Source organism: Paramormyrops kingsleyae, chromosome 11 (genome assembly GCF_048594095.1).
Source record: "Paramormyrops kingsleyae isolate MSU_618 chromosome 11, PKINGS_0.4, whole genome shotgun sequence".
Classification (NCBI taxonomy): domain Eukaryota; kingdom Metazoa; phylum Chordata; class Actinopteri; order Osteoglossiformes; family Mormyridae; genus Paramormyrops; species Paramormyrops kingsleyae.
The window spans coordinates 22,084,334-22,098,856 of record NC_132807.1 but is presented as its reverse complement, the minus strand read 5'-3'; the positions used below and the strand labels follow the sequence as shown (position 1 = coordinate 22,098,856).

The 14,523-nt window shown below is 42.5% G+C and overlaps 2 protein-coding genes across 3 annotated transcripts; one reads left to right on the top strand and one right to left on the bottom strand.

Annotated features, from left to right (window-relative positions):
• Positions 1 to 825: 825 nt before the first annotated feature.
• On the bottom strand, positions 826 to 10,166 carry sult5a1 (sulfotransferase family 5A, member 1). 2 transcript variants are annotated; one of them, XM_072718247.1, is made up of 7 exons: positions 10,075 to 10,166; positions 4,023 to 4,201; positions 3,576 to 3,784; positions 3,241 to 3,367; positions 3,050 to 3,147; positions 1,981 to 2,161; positions 826 to 1,885 (listed from the first exon to the last, which is right to left on the bottom strand). In XM_072718247.1, exons 2-7 carry the CDS (start codon positions 4,159 to 4,161, stop codon positions 1,668 to 1,670), a joined length of 972 nt encoding a protein of 323 aa, XP_072574348.1. In that variant the 5' UTR covers positions 4,162 to 4,201; positions 10,075 to 10,166; the 3' UTR covers positions 826 to 1,667. The 2 variants fall into 2 exon arrangements, with proteins under 2 accessions (XP_072574348.1, XP_023646600.2); XM_023790832.2 differs by lacking the exon at positions 10,075 to 10,166 and adding an exon at positions 9,199 to 9,334.
• On the top strand, positions 6,932 to 13,498 carry dpep1 (dipeptidase 1). Its single transcript, XM_023790831.2, has 10 exons — positions 6,932 to 7,162; positions 8,926 to 9,052; positions 9,253 to 9,385; positions 9,505 to 9,655; positions 10,315 to 10,384; positions 10,960 to 11,136; positions 12,103 to 12,187; positions 12,282 to 12,357; positions 12,494 to 12,629; positions 12,886 to 13,498. Exons 1-10 carry the CDS (start codon positions 7,047 to 7,049, stop codon positions 13,054 to 13,056), a joined length of 1,242 nt encoding a protein of 413 aa, XP_023646599.1. The 5' UTR covers positions 6,932 to 7,046; the 3' UTR covers positions 13,057 to 13,498.
• The last annotated feature ends 1,025 nt before the right edge of the window (positions 13,499 to 14,523 follow it).

Below are 14,523 nucleotides of genomic sequence, written 5' to 3'. Positions count from 1 at the left end.
GATGAACCTTAGCCATTACGATGGAGTCATTCATTTGGAAAAGGTAGTGCGGTCCTGTAATGGTTTTGTCTTCTAAATTATTAGCATCACAAGGAAAACATGCTGTTTGAAAAGAGCATTAAAGAGATCTAGGTTCTCACCCCCCTCCTTATATTGCAGTAAAAACTGCATAGTAGAAAAGAACCATGAGGGGAACCAAGGCCTGAAAGCGGGAACTTAAACTCATTTGGCAATAGCTCGATGTAAAAATATACACATACAGTGATCTTTATTGTGGAGAGATGGTTAGGGGAAAGCAATGTGTTAGCAAGAGACGGAAATGTGTAGGTTGTGTGACAGGCCTATCTAACTTCCTTATCGAATGTTTTCAACCTAGTTTTGTGTCTGAGTAAAAACATGTGTGGGAAGCCATAACACGTTTGGGGAATTTCACACAGAGATGCTTTGTTGTCTGGTGTGAGTTTTTAACTTTAGGAAATAATGGGTGACCCACTCCTTGTGGTCAAAGCAAGAGAGGGATTATAATAGAATTAAAGATCATGCTAGTCTTGCAACAACAATTTATACTCAACATGGTTTTGTCAGTTCTTGTCAGCTAACTGATGTCCATTTAGGAACACTAAGAGTACAGTGTTGCATTAATCCTGAAGTGATAAATGCATTAACTGATTTTTTCAGCATCATGGACACATGAATCTCCAAAGCTTGGCTGTGTTTCCCAGTTAAAGAAAGACGGTCCTTGGAATATTTTTAATGTGAGTATTAAATGAGATCAGATCGATAGTAATAATTAGGTCTTCAATAATTCATGATTGATAATTGATATCTCATTATCGTTTTTTATTCATCTAATATTTATACAGGTATTTACACAGTATTGGAGCAGGAGCTACACAAAAACATTATTGAAGGTGAAGGTGATAACTGGACGTGGTTCCTCAGCTCATTCCACTACTGAGGAAGCGCACATTTGAACTGTTGGGGGTGACGTGACACGAAGCTCAGAGTAGCTTGGGGTTGCTGGCCACTAATATTGTATCACCTCTCTGCTTCCTCTTCTGTTGTCCCTATTGTTGAGTTTCCCTATTTCTAATGTCTCAGACATCCATAATCGAGACATTAATGCATCTGTACACAGAGGTTCCTTTCAGCAACGCAGACATCAGCTCTCAGCAAAGAGAGGAAGGTTATTCATGTTCCTCAAATGTCCAGATATAGTTTTGCTCTGTCTACTGATGTGACACTGAAGGACACTGAAATGACCTTATAAATCCAAAATCATATGCTACCAAAAAAAACAGTTAAAAAATAACATTATTGCTTAACCTTCGTCATATGTTAGCTTTCTGTTCCTGTCTCTTATGTTAGACGGGTCAGTGCCATCGACCCGTGTCTTAAATCAACCATAAAATACCCTCAAAATAATAATTTATCATCCAATTTGTTTCTTACCTCTTAGTTACCTTGTTAAGCTTCCTTATCCATGAAAAGATTGGTTTTAATATTTTTGGTGTGGCTTTCTGGACTTTTCTTTTGACAGCATACCTCTCATTTTCAATAAAAATAATAATAAATAAATTGATAATAAATCTCAAGAGAATTATATAAATGAACTGAATTGGTCTTATCTTGCCTTACATGTATCGCAAGCAGAGAACCCATCCTCTCTACACACTCGTGTCTGCACAACACCCGTTCGCTCGAAAGGATGAGTTTTGAGACTTAGGAGGCCAGAACAGTGGTGGATTTCTCCACTGCGATGATTGGTCACTTTGGATATACCAGGTGAACTTCAGGTGTGAATTCTTCATTTTTGAACTGAAGATATTTTCGAAACGTTGATTCTGCTCTGGGGTAAAGGTGCTCTTCCAGTCCCCGACTTTCCCTGTCAATGAAACAGTAATGATTTTTTTAATTCAAGATTTAGGAAAGTGTCAAAATGATCTGACTTGCGAAGCACTGAGATCTAAGCTGGCTCACCCTTTCTCATGAACTGCCCCTTGCTATGGTCCATGATCTCCTTGTCGACTGTGGTGTAATTCACCATAGGATTCTTGCTCATACTGGTGAAGGTGCAGTGCTTCTGAATCTTCTGCATGTCATCCAACATCAGGGGGCGGTGGAGGAAAGTGCTGATCTTCTCCAGCGAACCTTCGAGGTCCTGCAAATGTGGTCATTTTTTTGGTCTAGCTATCAATGCTCTCACCCAGATAGAAAATGGGGGTAAACCATGCATTTTTCTGGGGCCCCTGATCTTTTGGGGCCCCCTTTGGGCCACAAACAGTCACTACACCAAATATTATATAAACGCATTTCATATTTAGGAGATGCTGAAGCAGCATAATCCACTAACCAGCTAGCTATGATCTTGTGACTATATAGATGCTCCTCTCCTTACGAACGAGATACGTTCCGAACGGCCGTTCGTAACTTGAAATGTTCGCAAGTCGTTATTCAACATCATTTTAAGGGTATGCGCAGGTATTGACATAACTGGTACACAAATGAAATACAAATTAGCATATAAAGTTTAAAATATCCGATCATTTCTTGTCATATCGGCACAAATGCACATAAAATACGTACGCATTCACACTGTTACAACAATTGATTGCAGCATGTATTGCTTTTAAAGGTGAATGCATACTTGCGTACCAGTTGTCAATCCCTGGGAATACGCAAGTATAAAGAACTGGGATGCTGGGAGTACGCACGCTACGCTGCTGCGCGGCAGGAGTAGCGGCCAGAAGTCATACTAGGCGGAATTGGTGCGCAGAACAAAACCTGATGTTGCGGACAGGAAACAGGAGCCCAACAAACACAATTTGGACTTATAGTCCTCTTCGTTAGTATGTCAGAAAGTTCGTAAATTGAAGGTTCGTAAGTAGAGGAGCGTCTGTATTTGCTAGCTGTTTATTTAATTTTTAAAAAATGAGGGGGCAGGGGGAGCCCAAACTTTTTAAGTGCTCCAGAAACAACAAAGAGATATTACTTTCATGGTGTATGCAAGGCACAGTTTAACAAATGCAAACCAACTGATTTACCGTACCTCCCACATCTCCTCATAAGTTATGTAGAGAAAGTTCAGATTGTTTCTTCCCGAACTGGTCCAGCCCTTCACATGATCAAACCAGGAACCATAATTGACTGCGAAGAAAAAAAAAAAGTGCGTAAGATTTTGTAACAAAGCAATCAGTCATTAAGCAAAAACACGAGACACCATATAACAAGACGACTTACCAGTTCCCTCAAGAAAATGTTCCAGGAACTCCTCGAAGGATTTAGGGTTGGGTAAGAAGTTGGCCATTTTGTGGAAGTGATAAAAAGACACAGCGACATCTTTTGGATTCCTAGCAACATAAATTACCTGAGAATGAAGACAGAGACAGAAAGAGAGACAGAGACATAGAGAAAAGGAAAGACCTGAGGTTGAACAGTGTCCTGTAATAAGGACTAGGAGCACAGGGGCATATGCAGGTGCAGCTGTTCACAAAGCCTAACTACCGTAAAGAATCAGCAAAATATGACAGGTGGACGATGATTCTCTGAAAGAGAGATCCAGCTCCTAGCTGTACCTTGGCCTTAGATCCCTCGAGGACGGGAGCTAGCAGGTGGTACGGCAGATGGGTGGTGATGATCCGCGGCTCCTTTAGCATCTCCAGAACTTTGGGGAAGTAGTACTGCTCCAGCCACGGTGCCCGTGCCCAGTTTGGGACGGTGTGGGACACGGTTTCATCACCCTGACTGTACAAAAGTGTCAGAATCTGCTGCATCCAGGTAGTGCCTGGTTTTGCGAGAGAAAGAGGACATCTACTGTTTTATTTACTCCACTGTTTCATCCAAAGCTAACTTTACTAATCGAATATTCAGTTGGCATACCTTTTCCACAGTGAATGTTTAATAGTGTCCCTTTACAGTATAATTGAGGTACACAACGTACTCCTCAAGTGCTCTGCAACAATGTTGAATGCTGTTTAAAGCCAGGTATCTATTCTGTACCCTTGCTAGTTTGTCATACTCACCAGACTTGGGGTACGATACAATGAGCGTGTCTGTGTCCTGGAACTGGAAATTGACGGCGTAGTGGAGAGACTCCTGAGTGTGCAGGTGTCCAGGGAAGGCGATGTTGTGGAAGGTCTCTGTCACATCCAGTCTGGCCATGCTCGCCGCTTGGAAGGGAACTGTGAGCGTGAGCTGTTCTCTGTGGTATATATGCAAGGAGTGGAAGTGGAAGGAAACATGAGTCATTTTTTTGTGTAATGTAATACTATAATCCTTTGACAAGATAATCTGAAAATTATGAAGCAAAAAGGCTTGGCTGCAGCCTTATACACACACCGGAAAAAAAAAAATGACTGTACAAAATAAGTAGAACAATTTCAATTTTGAAAAACAAAATTGCTAAAAAGAATAAAGCATGCCAGTTTTCATTTTTATTGAAATGCTTTGATCCTAATATTTGTACACATTATTATTTTCACAGAATATTGTTCACTGAATTTCACTGAAATTTCACTTGATCATTAATGCTCTTTGCTTTCAGCTTGCTTAATTTTTATGAGAAATATATTGAAATGTGATATTGTTTTTATATCCCAGACGGGAGTAGTCAGTAAGGTGCTTAATTGTCCCAGGGAGATTTTTCTTTGAAAATCTAACACACCCTTTCCCAACTGTCTTATATTACTTATCCTATTCTATACACTGCCCTGTGGCCAAGTCGTTAGAAAGCTGAAAAATATGGGGGTTGGAAATAGTAAAATAATATATATATATATATATATATATATATATATATATATATATATATATATATATATATATATATATACTGTATTTTAAAAAAACAAAATTGCCATACTTTATCCTCTTTCTGAAAAGTGTTGTAGAAATGTCCAGCTGAAGCCAATCCCACGTCTACCTCTGACTCATCGGTTGTCCAGCACCTTTTCTCTACGGTGTTTCCTGTGGAGTCACTGGTGACTGGCTGTATGACTTGGCCATTGACTGTATACTGTATATCTGGTTCAAGTGACACACCTTTTTTCTGGCTTTTGTGTCAGGCATTTGAATAAGTGAAGTGACAGTAAATCACTTGGGTCATGTTTCACTTTTAATTTGTTTTCCATTAGCGAAAAAAAACAAACAAACAATCTATTCAAATAGTGTCTATTGTAGTAATATACATAGTCAGGTTCACACAGTGTCTATTCACCATTCAATCTATTATATTTTAAATAGGCAATATTGTAACAAATGAATGAAAAGGTGACACGAACCAGACAAAAGTTGACATTTTCAGTACATCTAAGTTGCCAACCTATATTCCACACAGTAGTGGGGAAAAACTGAGAAAGGAAAAAAGTTTTTAGCTTACTAGAAGCTGAGTCAGCAGAAATAACATGAATGTCAACCACATTCACATCATCTCCAAAAATACTGTTTTTAGACAAATAGGGGGTGAGCAGCGGGATGGCTGAGTTGGGTCCATTGTTGTTTCACACCTAGAGGAACTGGGGGTTGAATCTCACCCTCCTTCCTACATGCTTGGAGGTTGCACGCTTTGCTGATAGTGTGTGGGTTAATTCCTATAGCGCAGAGACATGCAATTAGGCTATTTGGAGCTTTCAAATCACAACGTAGTGTGTGTCTGTGTGTGTGGCCTACAATGAACTCAGCCCCAAGCCCTGTACTACCTGGGACAGACTCCAAGCCCTGCTTGGAAAAAAAACAGGTTGGAAGATAAGATTGATGAAAACCAGAGGCTTGAAGATAAATTACATTCATGACAAAAAAAGACAGAAAAAAGTGATGCCCAAAAATTATATGCTTATTGACTGCCGGATTTATTGCATAATTTTATTAGATTAACAAGCAAAGTCGAATCAGTTTAGATAAGCCAGAGTCGAACCATATGAAATGTCTTATTGCTCAGTGGAGAAATTGCCTCTGCTTTAGTGGCCTTTCACACCTTAGCCACGTCTGTTGTGCCGTATTTATTTTAAGCTTTTGTGTTTAGCTATGATCAAAAAAGTGTGCTAGAGTTCATTGCTTCACTTCTCTGATCTTGTACCGATGCTTTTTCTTTGCAAGGAATAAATATATCAAGATATATCAACAAAACGTAGCAAAGGTCTGTTTCATGCAGTCCATGCACACGGTGCATATCTCACAGATTCCAACACGTACTGTATGAACGGCCGTCATCTGTACGCACAATGGGGAGCAGAAGTGCTTCTTACATCCACATGTGCAAACAGCTGCTTGGCCGAATGGCCCCCTCTCGTTTGTAAATTTCTTCTGTTCTTATGTTCTTATGGTCTGTTCAATACTGTGGCTTGAAGCCTTGTTTCGGTGGCCATAGCACACTGCACTGATAAGCACAGTACATAAACACTCGTGTCAGTATTTTCATGTTAATAGTTATACAGTTATCACATCAACCACCAAACATATGTATATAGACACATTAGCATGTATACAACTCTAATGTTACTGTCTATGAAAGACATCAGGGCTCTGACATGTATGGATCTAAGCCACTGTGACTTAATTAAAAGACTCTCTCATGCCTAAACACGCCATCCCATTTCTTGCCCATCCTCCACGTAACTCCAGAATGCTGGAAGTGAATCGCACTTTTCTGCCTCCTAGACCCAAGGCCCTTTCAGCTCTTCACAAGGCCTCTATAGAGGCTCCCCTCCCACTGACAAAGTCATGCATTCCTCACATTTTTATTGCCCACTGTACAAATTTTATGAATTTTATGGTTGCAGGCATTTCATAGGTTTATGGGGGTTTTGATTATTTTGCAACCGGTTGGTATCAATTATTAATAAGCTTTTCCTGAATTTTAACATCAGCAGATTTTTTTCCATGGTATGTTTCTCCTGATTCTATCATCCATTAACTCAGTTCCTTATATAACCAAATGGCGAGTCAGACCTTTTCACTGCCCTGGACCCCAGCCTACAGAGGAGCTGGGCCACTGATACCTTTCATTTACTTTTGTTTTTGTTAGCAAACACGTCCAATAGACGATAAGTATGAGGTTAACTCCAGCATTTTGGGCCGTGGTGGGAGTTCTCACACTTGGCGCCGCAGCGGATCAGTACCGGGAGAGAGCTTTGGAGCTCATGAGGACGACTCCTCTGATCGACGGGTAATTCTACCGCCGTCCATCAATACCCATGCAGCTTCCAGACTATTAACCGACTGAAGCAAACAGACGTTTCCGATTCCTTCCCCGAGCATTGAGGGTTTGAGTCCTGCCTGTCACAATTACATGGTTAAACTCAATTACTTGATTTTAACGAAAAACTTAATTTGCCACCTGGGGGGGGATTCAATACTCCTCCATGTCAAATTCTTTCTGATGCCACTGGGCAGGTCTGACGTGACCTTATACTGGGTAAGATGGGTTAGATGGATACATTGATCTCACTGGGGAGGTGAAATCTTAGAAGTATCCCTGAGAGCACACATCAGCGTCTGACCGACGTACACAAGTTATGTCGAAACGATGTGATACTCAAGTCTTTTGTTAATTGGAAAGATGACTGCGTGAGGTTAAATGTATTAGGCAACATTATGGGAAGATTGCAAACAGGTCGTAATCGCTGCTGATCCAAAACTGACCTTGAATAGTCATCTTACTAAGTAGCTAACGATATGAGTATTAGATAGTTTACACATGACTTGTGTACGTCGGACAGACGCTGGACAGATGTTTGTGTGCTATGTGGGATTTTCTTAAAATATTGTCTGTCATTCTTTAGGCACAAAAGTGAAGTCATATTGTGAGCAAACAAGAATTATCTAGAAGGCTGTGAGCACTGCAGTTCTGTTGCTAGATGTGAATGTTAAAACAGGTACTTTCCTTTTGCAGTAACACGCTACAGGTGTGTTTTTCACTACTGGTTTTTGTTTTTGAGGAACGAGAGGTGGGTTTTTAGCAGGAACCGTCCCACACACCCCCATAGGGACAGTGATGTCCATCACATGACGTCTGAACGCATTTTCTTCACAGAAGCAGTGCTCTGAATTGGCCAGAATTTTCACAAACTAGCATTTAATTATAAATTCATTAAATAGTTAATGACGTTTATAAGATAAAGATAGATTAAGCCTAATGTATATGACTGAGCTGTGTCCACCCATCTAAAGTACCCAGAGGAAAACCTACAATGACAGGGAGCCATTGCTGAGACTCAAACCCGCGTCCCAGAAGCGTGAGGCACCAGTGCTAACCACTGTACCACCATGCCATCCCAGAACTACAAATGGCCATTTAACAACACGCTGTGGGCAGTGGTGGCTTAATGGTTAGGGACACACACTTGTAATTGAAATATTTCAGATTTGAATCCCCGACCAGCAAGGCACCACTGAGGTACCCTGAGCAAGGTACCGCCCCCAAGCACTACTCCCCGGGTACTGAATTAGCTGCCCCCTGCTACGGCTATGGGTTAAATGCAGAGGACACATTTCGTTGTTGTGTGCTGTGGTGTGTCAACAATGACAATTAGCCTCTAAATTCTAATTCTACAATAATATACTGAGGTTAATTAGAGTTGCCAAATTCCCCATAGGCATGAATGTTTTGTGTGCTGTGCGATGGATTGGTGCATCCTGGGTTATTCCCATATGATTTTATCAATACACCAGGTCCTAAATCTGAACCCAAGGCAATAAGTATGAATCAATGTAACGGTGACGAGAGCCTTAACTGTGGTCAGTCTGTCTGCACATAGACGCGACAACTTATTTCAAATTATTTGCACAAGGTTGTACATACACTATATAAATACATGCTAGTACAACACTTTGTTTTAGTAATCTCGCATTGCAACTGTTGCAATTTTCATAAACGTTTCAACAAACAGTGACTTCATTCAGACAGACTTCTTTCCTCTTGTCTGGCAGGCACAACGATCTGCCCTGGCAGCTGAAGATACTCTTTAACAACCAACTCAACCATGTAGACCTGCATTCGCTAAACAACACGCACACCAACATCCCCAAAATCAAGGCTGGCCGACTGGCGGCACAGGTATGGATGGCTGCGGGCGAAGACTTCATGAGAGTTGTGAAAGGGAGCTTTTAAACTGGTACAGAAACATGCACATTAATAGCGGAGATTATAAAAGTGCGCATTCATCCCTGCAGCATGGCGACATGATCATCTTTAAGACTTACATCACCGGAAGAAATGTTGCTTTGTTATGCTGTCTCCCCTCTCTCCTTTCACAGTTCTGGGCTGCTTACGTTCCGTGTGAAACGCAGAACAAGGATGCTGTCAGGCAGACGCTCGAGCAGATAGATTTAATCCACAGGATGTGTGACAAATACCCAGAAGAACTCACATTTGCTGAAAGCAGCCAAGGTAAAGGGCTGTAGCATGAAGTGTGTGTGAAGCCGCTCAGATCAACACTAGCTCATTTATCCAGGGCAAGTGAACAAACCCTAACCGGAAATGATCCTGTTACTCACAACATGCTACAGATATAATGGACGCCTTTGTGCAGAACAAGACGGCCAGTCTAATAGGCATAGAGGGCGGCCATTCCATTGACAGCAGCCTGGGCTCGCTGCGCAGCATGTACCTCTTGGGGGTGCGCTACCTCACACTCACGCACAGCTGCAATACACCATGGTAAGCATGTACCTCTTGGGGGTGCGCTACCTCACACTCACGCACAGCTGCAATACACCATGGTAAGCATGTACCTCTTGGGGGTGCGCTACCTCACACTCACGCACAGCTGCAATACACCATGGTAAGCATGTACCTCGAAGACCCTGAGCTCCAAGCCAGCGACCCTACCCCCAGCTCACCTTGGCAGGGGGCTACCTACTTGTCCAGTTATCTGTTGATTAACTGTAGGCTTTGGCAGTTTGACTTTATTACACCACTGCATTAGACACAATACAATTTTCTGTTCGGTGAAACTTATGATAGGAAACCCCCCCTCCCCACACCCACCCCAGCCTTGCTCTGGGATACTGGCAAAATACCTTGCATCATGGTAAAATGACAGGACAGTATGATGGTGCGAGACATTAGATACTCACCATGCCTGCTCAACATTAAATCATTATATCCTTGCTCGCATGTTCCGTGTGTAACGTCTGATTCTTTAGATATGTGAGTGATTCCTGTGTGACACTGGTGTGACTCAGCGTAATGTGACTAAAAGAATGTTTGGTTTTGTCCTTTGCTGGTTGTGATGTCATTTGTGGATTGATGGTGAAACTGCTCAGTAACAGGCAGTGTTAGGCACTAATCTGACCTTCTGTGATGCCTTTGTTCAGGGCTGATAACTGGCTGGTGGACACCGGATCTACACCGTCTGAGAACAATGGACTTTCAGAGTTTGGAATTGTGAGTTCACTACAAAGGAGCTCCCATTGAATGTCCTATTGATTACCAGGTGACTGTACATCTGCAGTGTAATCTTTTGTGTATATTTCAAAGATCTGACCGTATTATGGGTTCCAAGTTAATGCAGAAACACAATTGTGTTTTTCAATCTATAAAAAAACCTTCACAACAAATTCAGCATTAGGTTTCCACTCTATTTAGAAACATCTAGAAATTTACCTGAAACATCATGTTTCCCAGAAACTTTTGTCTTAAGGAAAAGAGGATGGCAATTCCCTTTTAGCTTCTGAACGTGCCAAACTAGAATATTTTTGAATGATGCTAGAGGAATATCTCAGCTCCGCAGTAATAAAATACATCAGTGCTTCTTGGCCCAGTCTTTGGGGACCCCCAGATGGTTTTGCTCTCTCCCAGCTCCCTGCCAAACAGTCCACATTTTTGCACCCTCCTCCAGGAAGCAAAAACAGGAACTGCCTGTGGGTCCCCGAGGACTGGTTTGAGAAACACTGTATTGAATGGATGGTTTACTGTTCTCTGATCTGGCTTAATGGGGAAAGTTTGCACTCCTTTGCCAGCGATTAATAAGAGAGATGAACCGCTTGGGCATGCTGGTGGACTTGGCTCACGTCTCCGTGGAGGTGATGAAGAAGGTGTTGCAGGTGTCAGAGGCACCGGTCATCTTCAGCCACTCCTCCGCCTTCGCCGTGTGTCCCAGCAAGAGAAATGTGCCTGACGAGGTGCTCAGTATGGTGGTGAGTGCGAGAAAAAGGGGCCAGATTTAGTAAAGACACCAAAATAGCAAAGAGACACATGTTTTCTGAATCATAACCACTCATACACTTTAATGAGCCGACCGAAAGCTGAGAACTCTGGAAAATACAGGAGACAAAGTCAAGAGTTGTATTACTCACACAAAACAAAACTAGGCAGCAGGAAGACTGGTACTAGTTCAGGACATAATTATGTTTACCATTTACCAGACAGAGGAATTATGCTGCAGTAACCCATAAAACCAGAGGACAATGGGAACACTGTGTCACTGTATTGTGTAATAAATGCACAGTGCAGTGAGACAGTCTGAACACGCCAGAAAAAGAAGGAACCTCATGAACACTTGACCTTAGTAGAAAGTAAAAAAAAAAAACTGTACAATTACTGTGGCATATGCAGCAGTGGGTCAGTGGGGGATGCAGTGCCTGTCACCAGAAGGTCACTGGTTCAAATCCCATGCTTGGCAGAGTGGTTTTCCTGTTGGGCCCTTCAGCATGACCTTTAACCCCAATAGTTCCAAGGACTGTCGGGCCCTGTTTTCACTTTAGATAAAAATGTCTGATAAATATATTAATGTAAATCACACATTAATGTTGAATCTTTATCAATATGAACTGTCAGTTGAAGCTGGTTACCAAAGATCCCCTTAACCGTAACAAATCAATTCTGGACACAAATTGTCAATCTGCTGTGTCAGGGTGCAGGACGTATGCATTTCTGTATAAATATGCTGTATTTTGTATGTCAGAAACATTACCTGCACTGTCTGGGTATATATACTCCTGAGCACAATGGCCACCGCCATTATATCATGGGGTGACGATGAACAGCATCCAGATAGAGATACAGTTACAGATACACAAACAGGACATTGGCCTCCGTCCCCCAATCTGTCACAGGCCCCATCCTTTTCACCAAGGTAATCAACTAAATGCCTCCCCCTCCAGAAAGACAAACAAGGCGTGGTGATGGTGAACTTCTACAATGACTATGTGACTTGCAGTAGCAGAGCCAATCTCTCGCAGGTGGCAGGTCAGTGGTCATGACGACGGGCTTGCAAGTTCCAACTGTCTTGCTGTGGGGGGGGCAGTCTGCCAAGTTATTCCTTTTTCATTGTCATTCGCAGATCACTTTGATTACATTAAGAAGGTGGCTGACGCAAGCATCATTGGTTTTGGTGGGGATTATGACGGAGTTGGAAGGTAAGAGACTCCACAGCACAGCAGATACAGAATATTTTCGCTCATCATGGTTTCTGGTTGTTAATCTCAGTTGCCTTATGTGAACAGTATACAAATGAGAATGAGGGCTAACTGAAGACCTGATGCCGATTCCTAGGGTCCCCGAAGGCCTCGAGGACGTCTCTAAGTATCCCGATCTCGTAGCAGAACTGCTGAGGAGGAACTGGTCAGACCAGGAAGTGAAGATGGCCTTGGGGGAAAACCTGCTGAGGGTCTTCAAAGCGGTAGAGAAAGTATGAGTCTCCCTTTATAGCAGCAGTCACATGCTGTCACGCCCCCACCCCCACCCCCACCCCCGCCCCCGCCCCCGCTTTATAACTCTGTTTAAAGTTTAACAGCCAATCAGCAGTAGCACGCTGGTTACAGTAAAAAGCCATTAAGGAAAATGTTCCACCATAAACTCCAACTATAAAATCCCAATGATATCCCACGTATCCTGGGACGGCATGGCCCCTCTGACTCCGCACTTCATCCCCTTCCTGCTCGCAGGTGCGGGATAGCATGAAACGGACTGCTCCAGACGACGTGCCGATCCCCTATGAGCAGGTCCAGAACCCCTGCAGGACCAGCTACGGCTACCCGCCGGACGACAGCGCCAGCAGCCTCCTGCCCCTCAGCCCCATGCTGCTGATCCTGGCACAAACCCTGTCCCACCTCTAGATGGCGGTAACAGAAAGGTAGCGCTGCACTGCAGACTGATGGTTATGGGACAGAGATGACAACCACACGGTGGCCTCTTCAGATGGACAAAGCAGTTTTTCCTAACCTAATTCCCCAGTTCAAAAAAATTAAAAGAACCATGCTAACTGCAGAATTATAAGGTATGAAGGCCACAGTGGAGAAAGGATAGGAGGTTTCTCCCAAGCAAAGACTGTGGCTCTGCTGGTTACGAGTCTGCGCCGGTACCTAGAAGATCAGTGGTTTGAATCCCATGACCTGCAGAGTAATCACAGCAAAGCCCTCACACCCAAAAGGTAACCCACTGCCCTGCCCCAAGCTCTGCTCTCACAGGAGACCAAGGTGGGCTATTTTAAAACCAAAGAATTCCAATGTTTCCATACTTGTATATACAATTGACAAATAAAGTACCATCATGATATAATGGCATCACCACAAGTTTTGTGACTGTACTGGGCCTGTGTTTGATGGTTCTCTTATAGCATGGAGCCCGGAGCCTGCAGACTGAGGCAGGAAGCTGCACTCTTATCTCCTCTCGCACGCAGCAGCCTTATCATGTTCACGGCTTTGACGACACTGCAAAATAATTTAAAAAAATGGCTTACCAAGTTATTACTGATCAAAACGATTAAAAGATACCTAACAGTACCTATGGCCAGAAACAGATGAAGATGCAGACTATACCAAATATATGAGAAAAGTTTATGATTCATTCATTACTGAGGTCATTTTGTGTCATAAATTTAGTTTAAAGTTTGCAGAAGCAGCAGGCTTCACTGCTCACCCAATACTGCTTCCGTTGCCCTGCTCTTGTTACAGTGTAATGGACTGGCTGGGTTTACACTCACAGTGTTTCTCAATTGCTTTGGCATTTCATGGAACATGCTCATCATTCTATAGGAGCATTTCTCAGAACGATTTATGCATAGCACGCAACACTATGGTTTACCTGCAAAAGCCCATATCCCACCCAAAACAATTGACTCATGTCTTAAAAACAAATAAATCCACCAATGAATTAGCCAAAATGCTTAGATATATTGTCAGTGTAAGTCTGCTCCTGTGTTCCACAATTCTGATCATTTCCCGCTTCCTCACTATCACTGACTGATCATTTTTCTTTAGCAAACTCGTTATTTTTCATGTCAAAGACACCAGTTTCAACACTGCAAGGTTCTGCATTACAGTATATGAAGTTCACTGGCAGGAGAAAGCACTCGCATGCCCATGTAACTTCTCAAGACACGGTACTACAGCAAACAAAGTCACAAAGAAATGTATAAACACAATAACAAAATCATGTACTGTGGAAACTAAAAATAGAACAATGTTGTATCGCTAAAATTCATGGAGTATATTTTTGAATCACTTTGAAAGCTTGGTGAACTGTTCTGCATGGGGCGGCTAACAGGATGATCGCTTTCATATACAGTTTTGGGGGTAAAACTA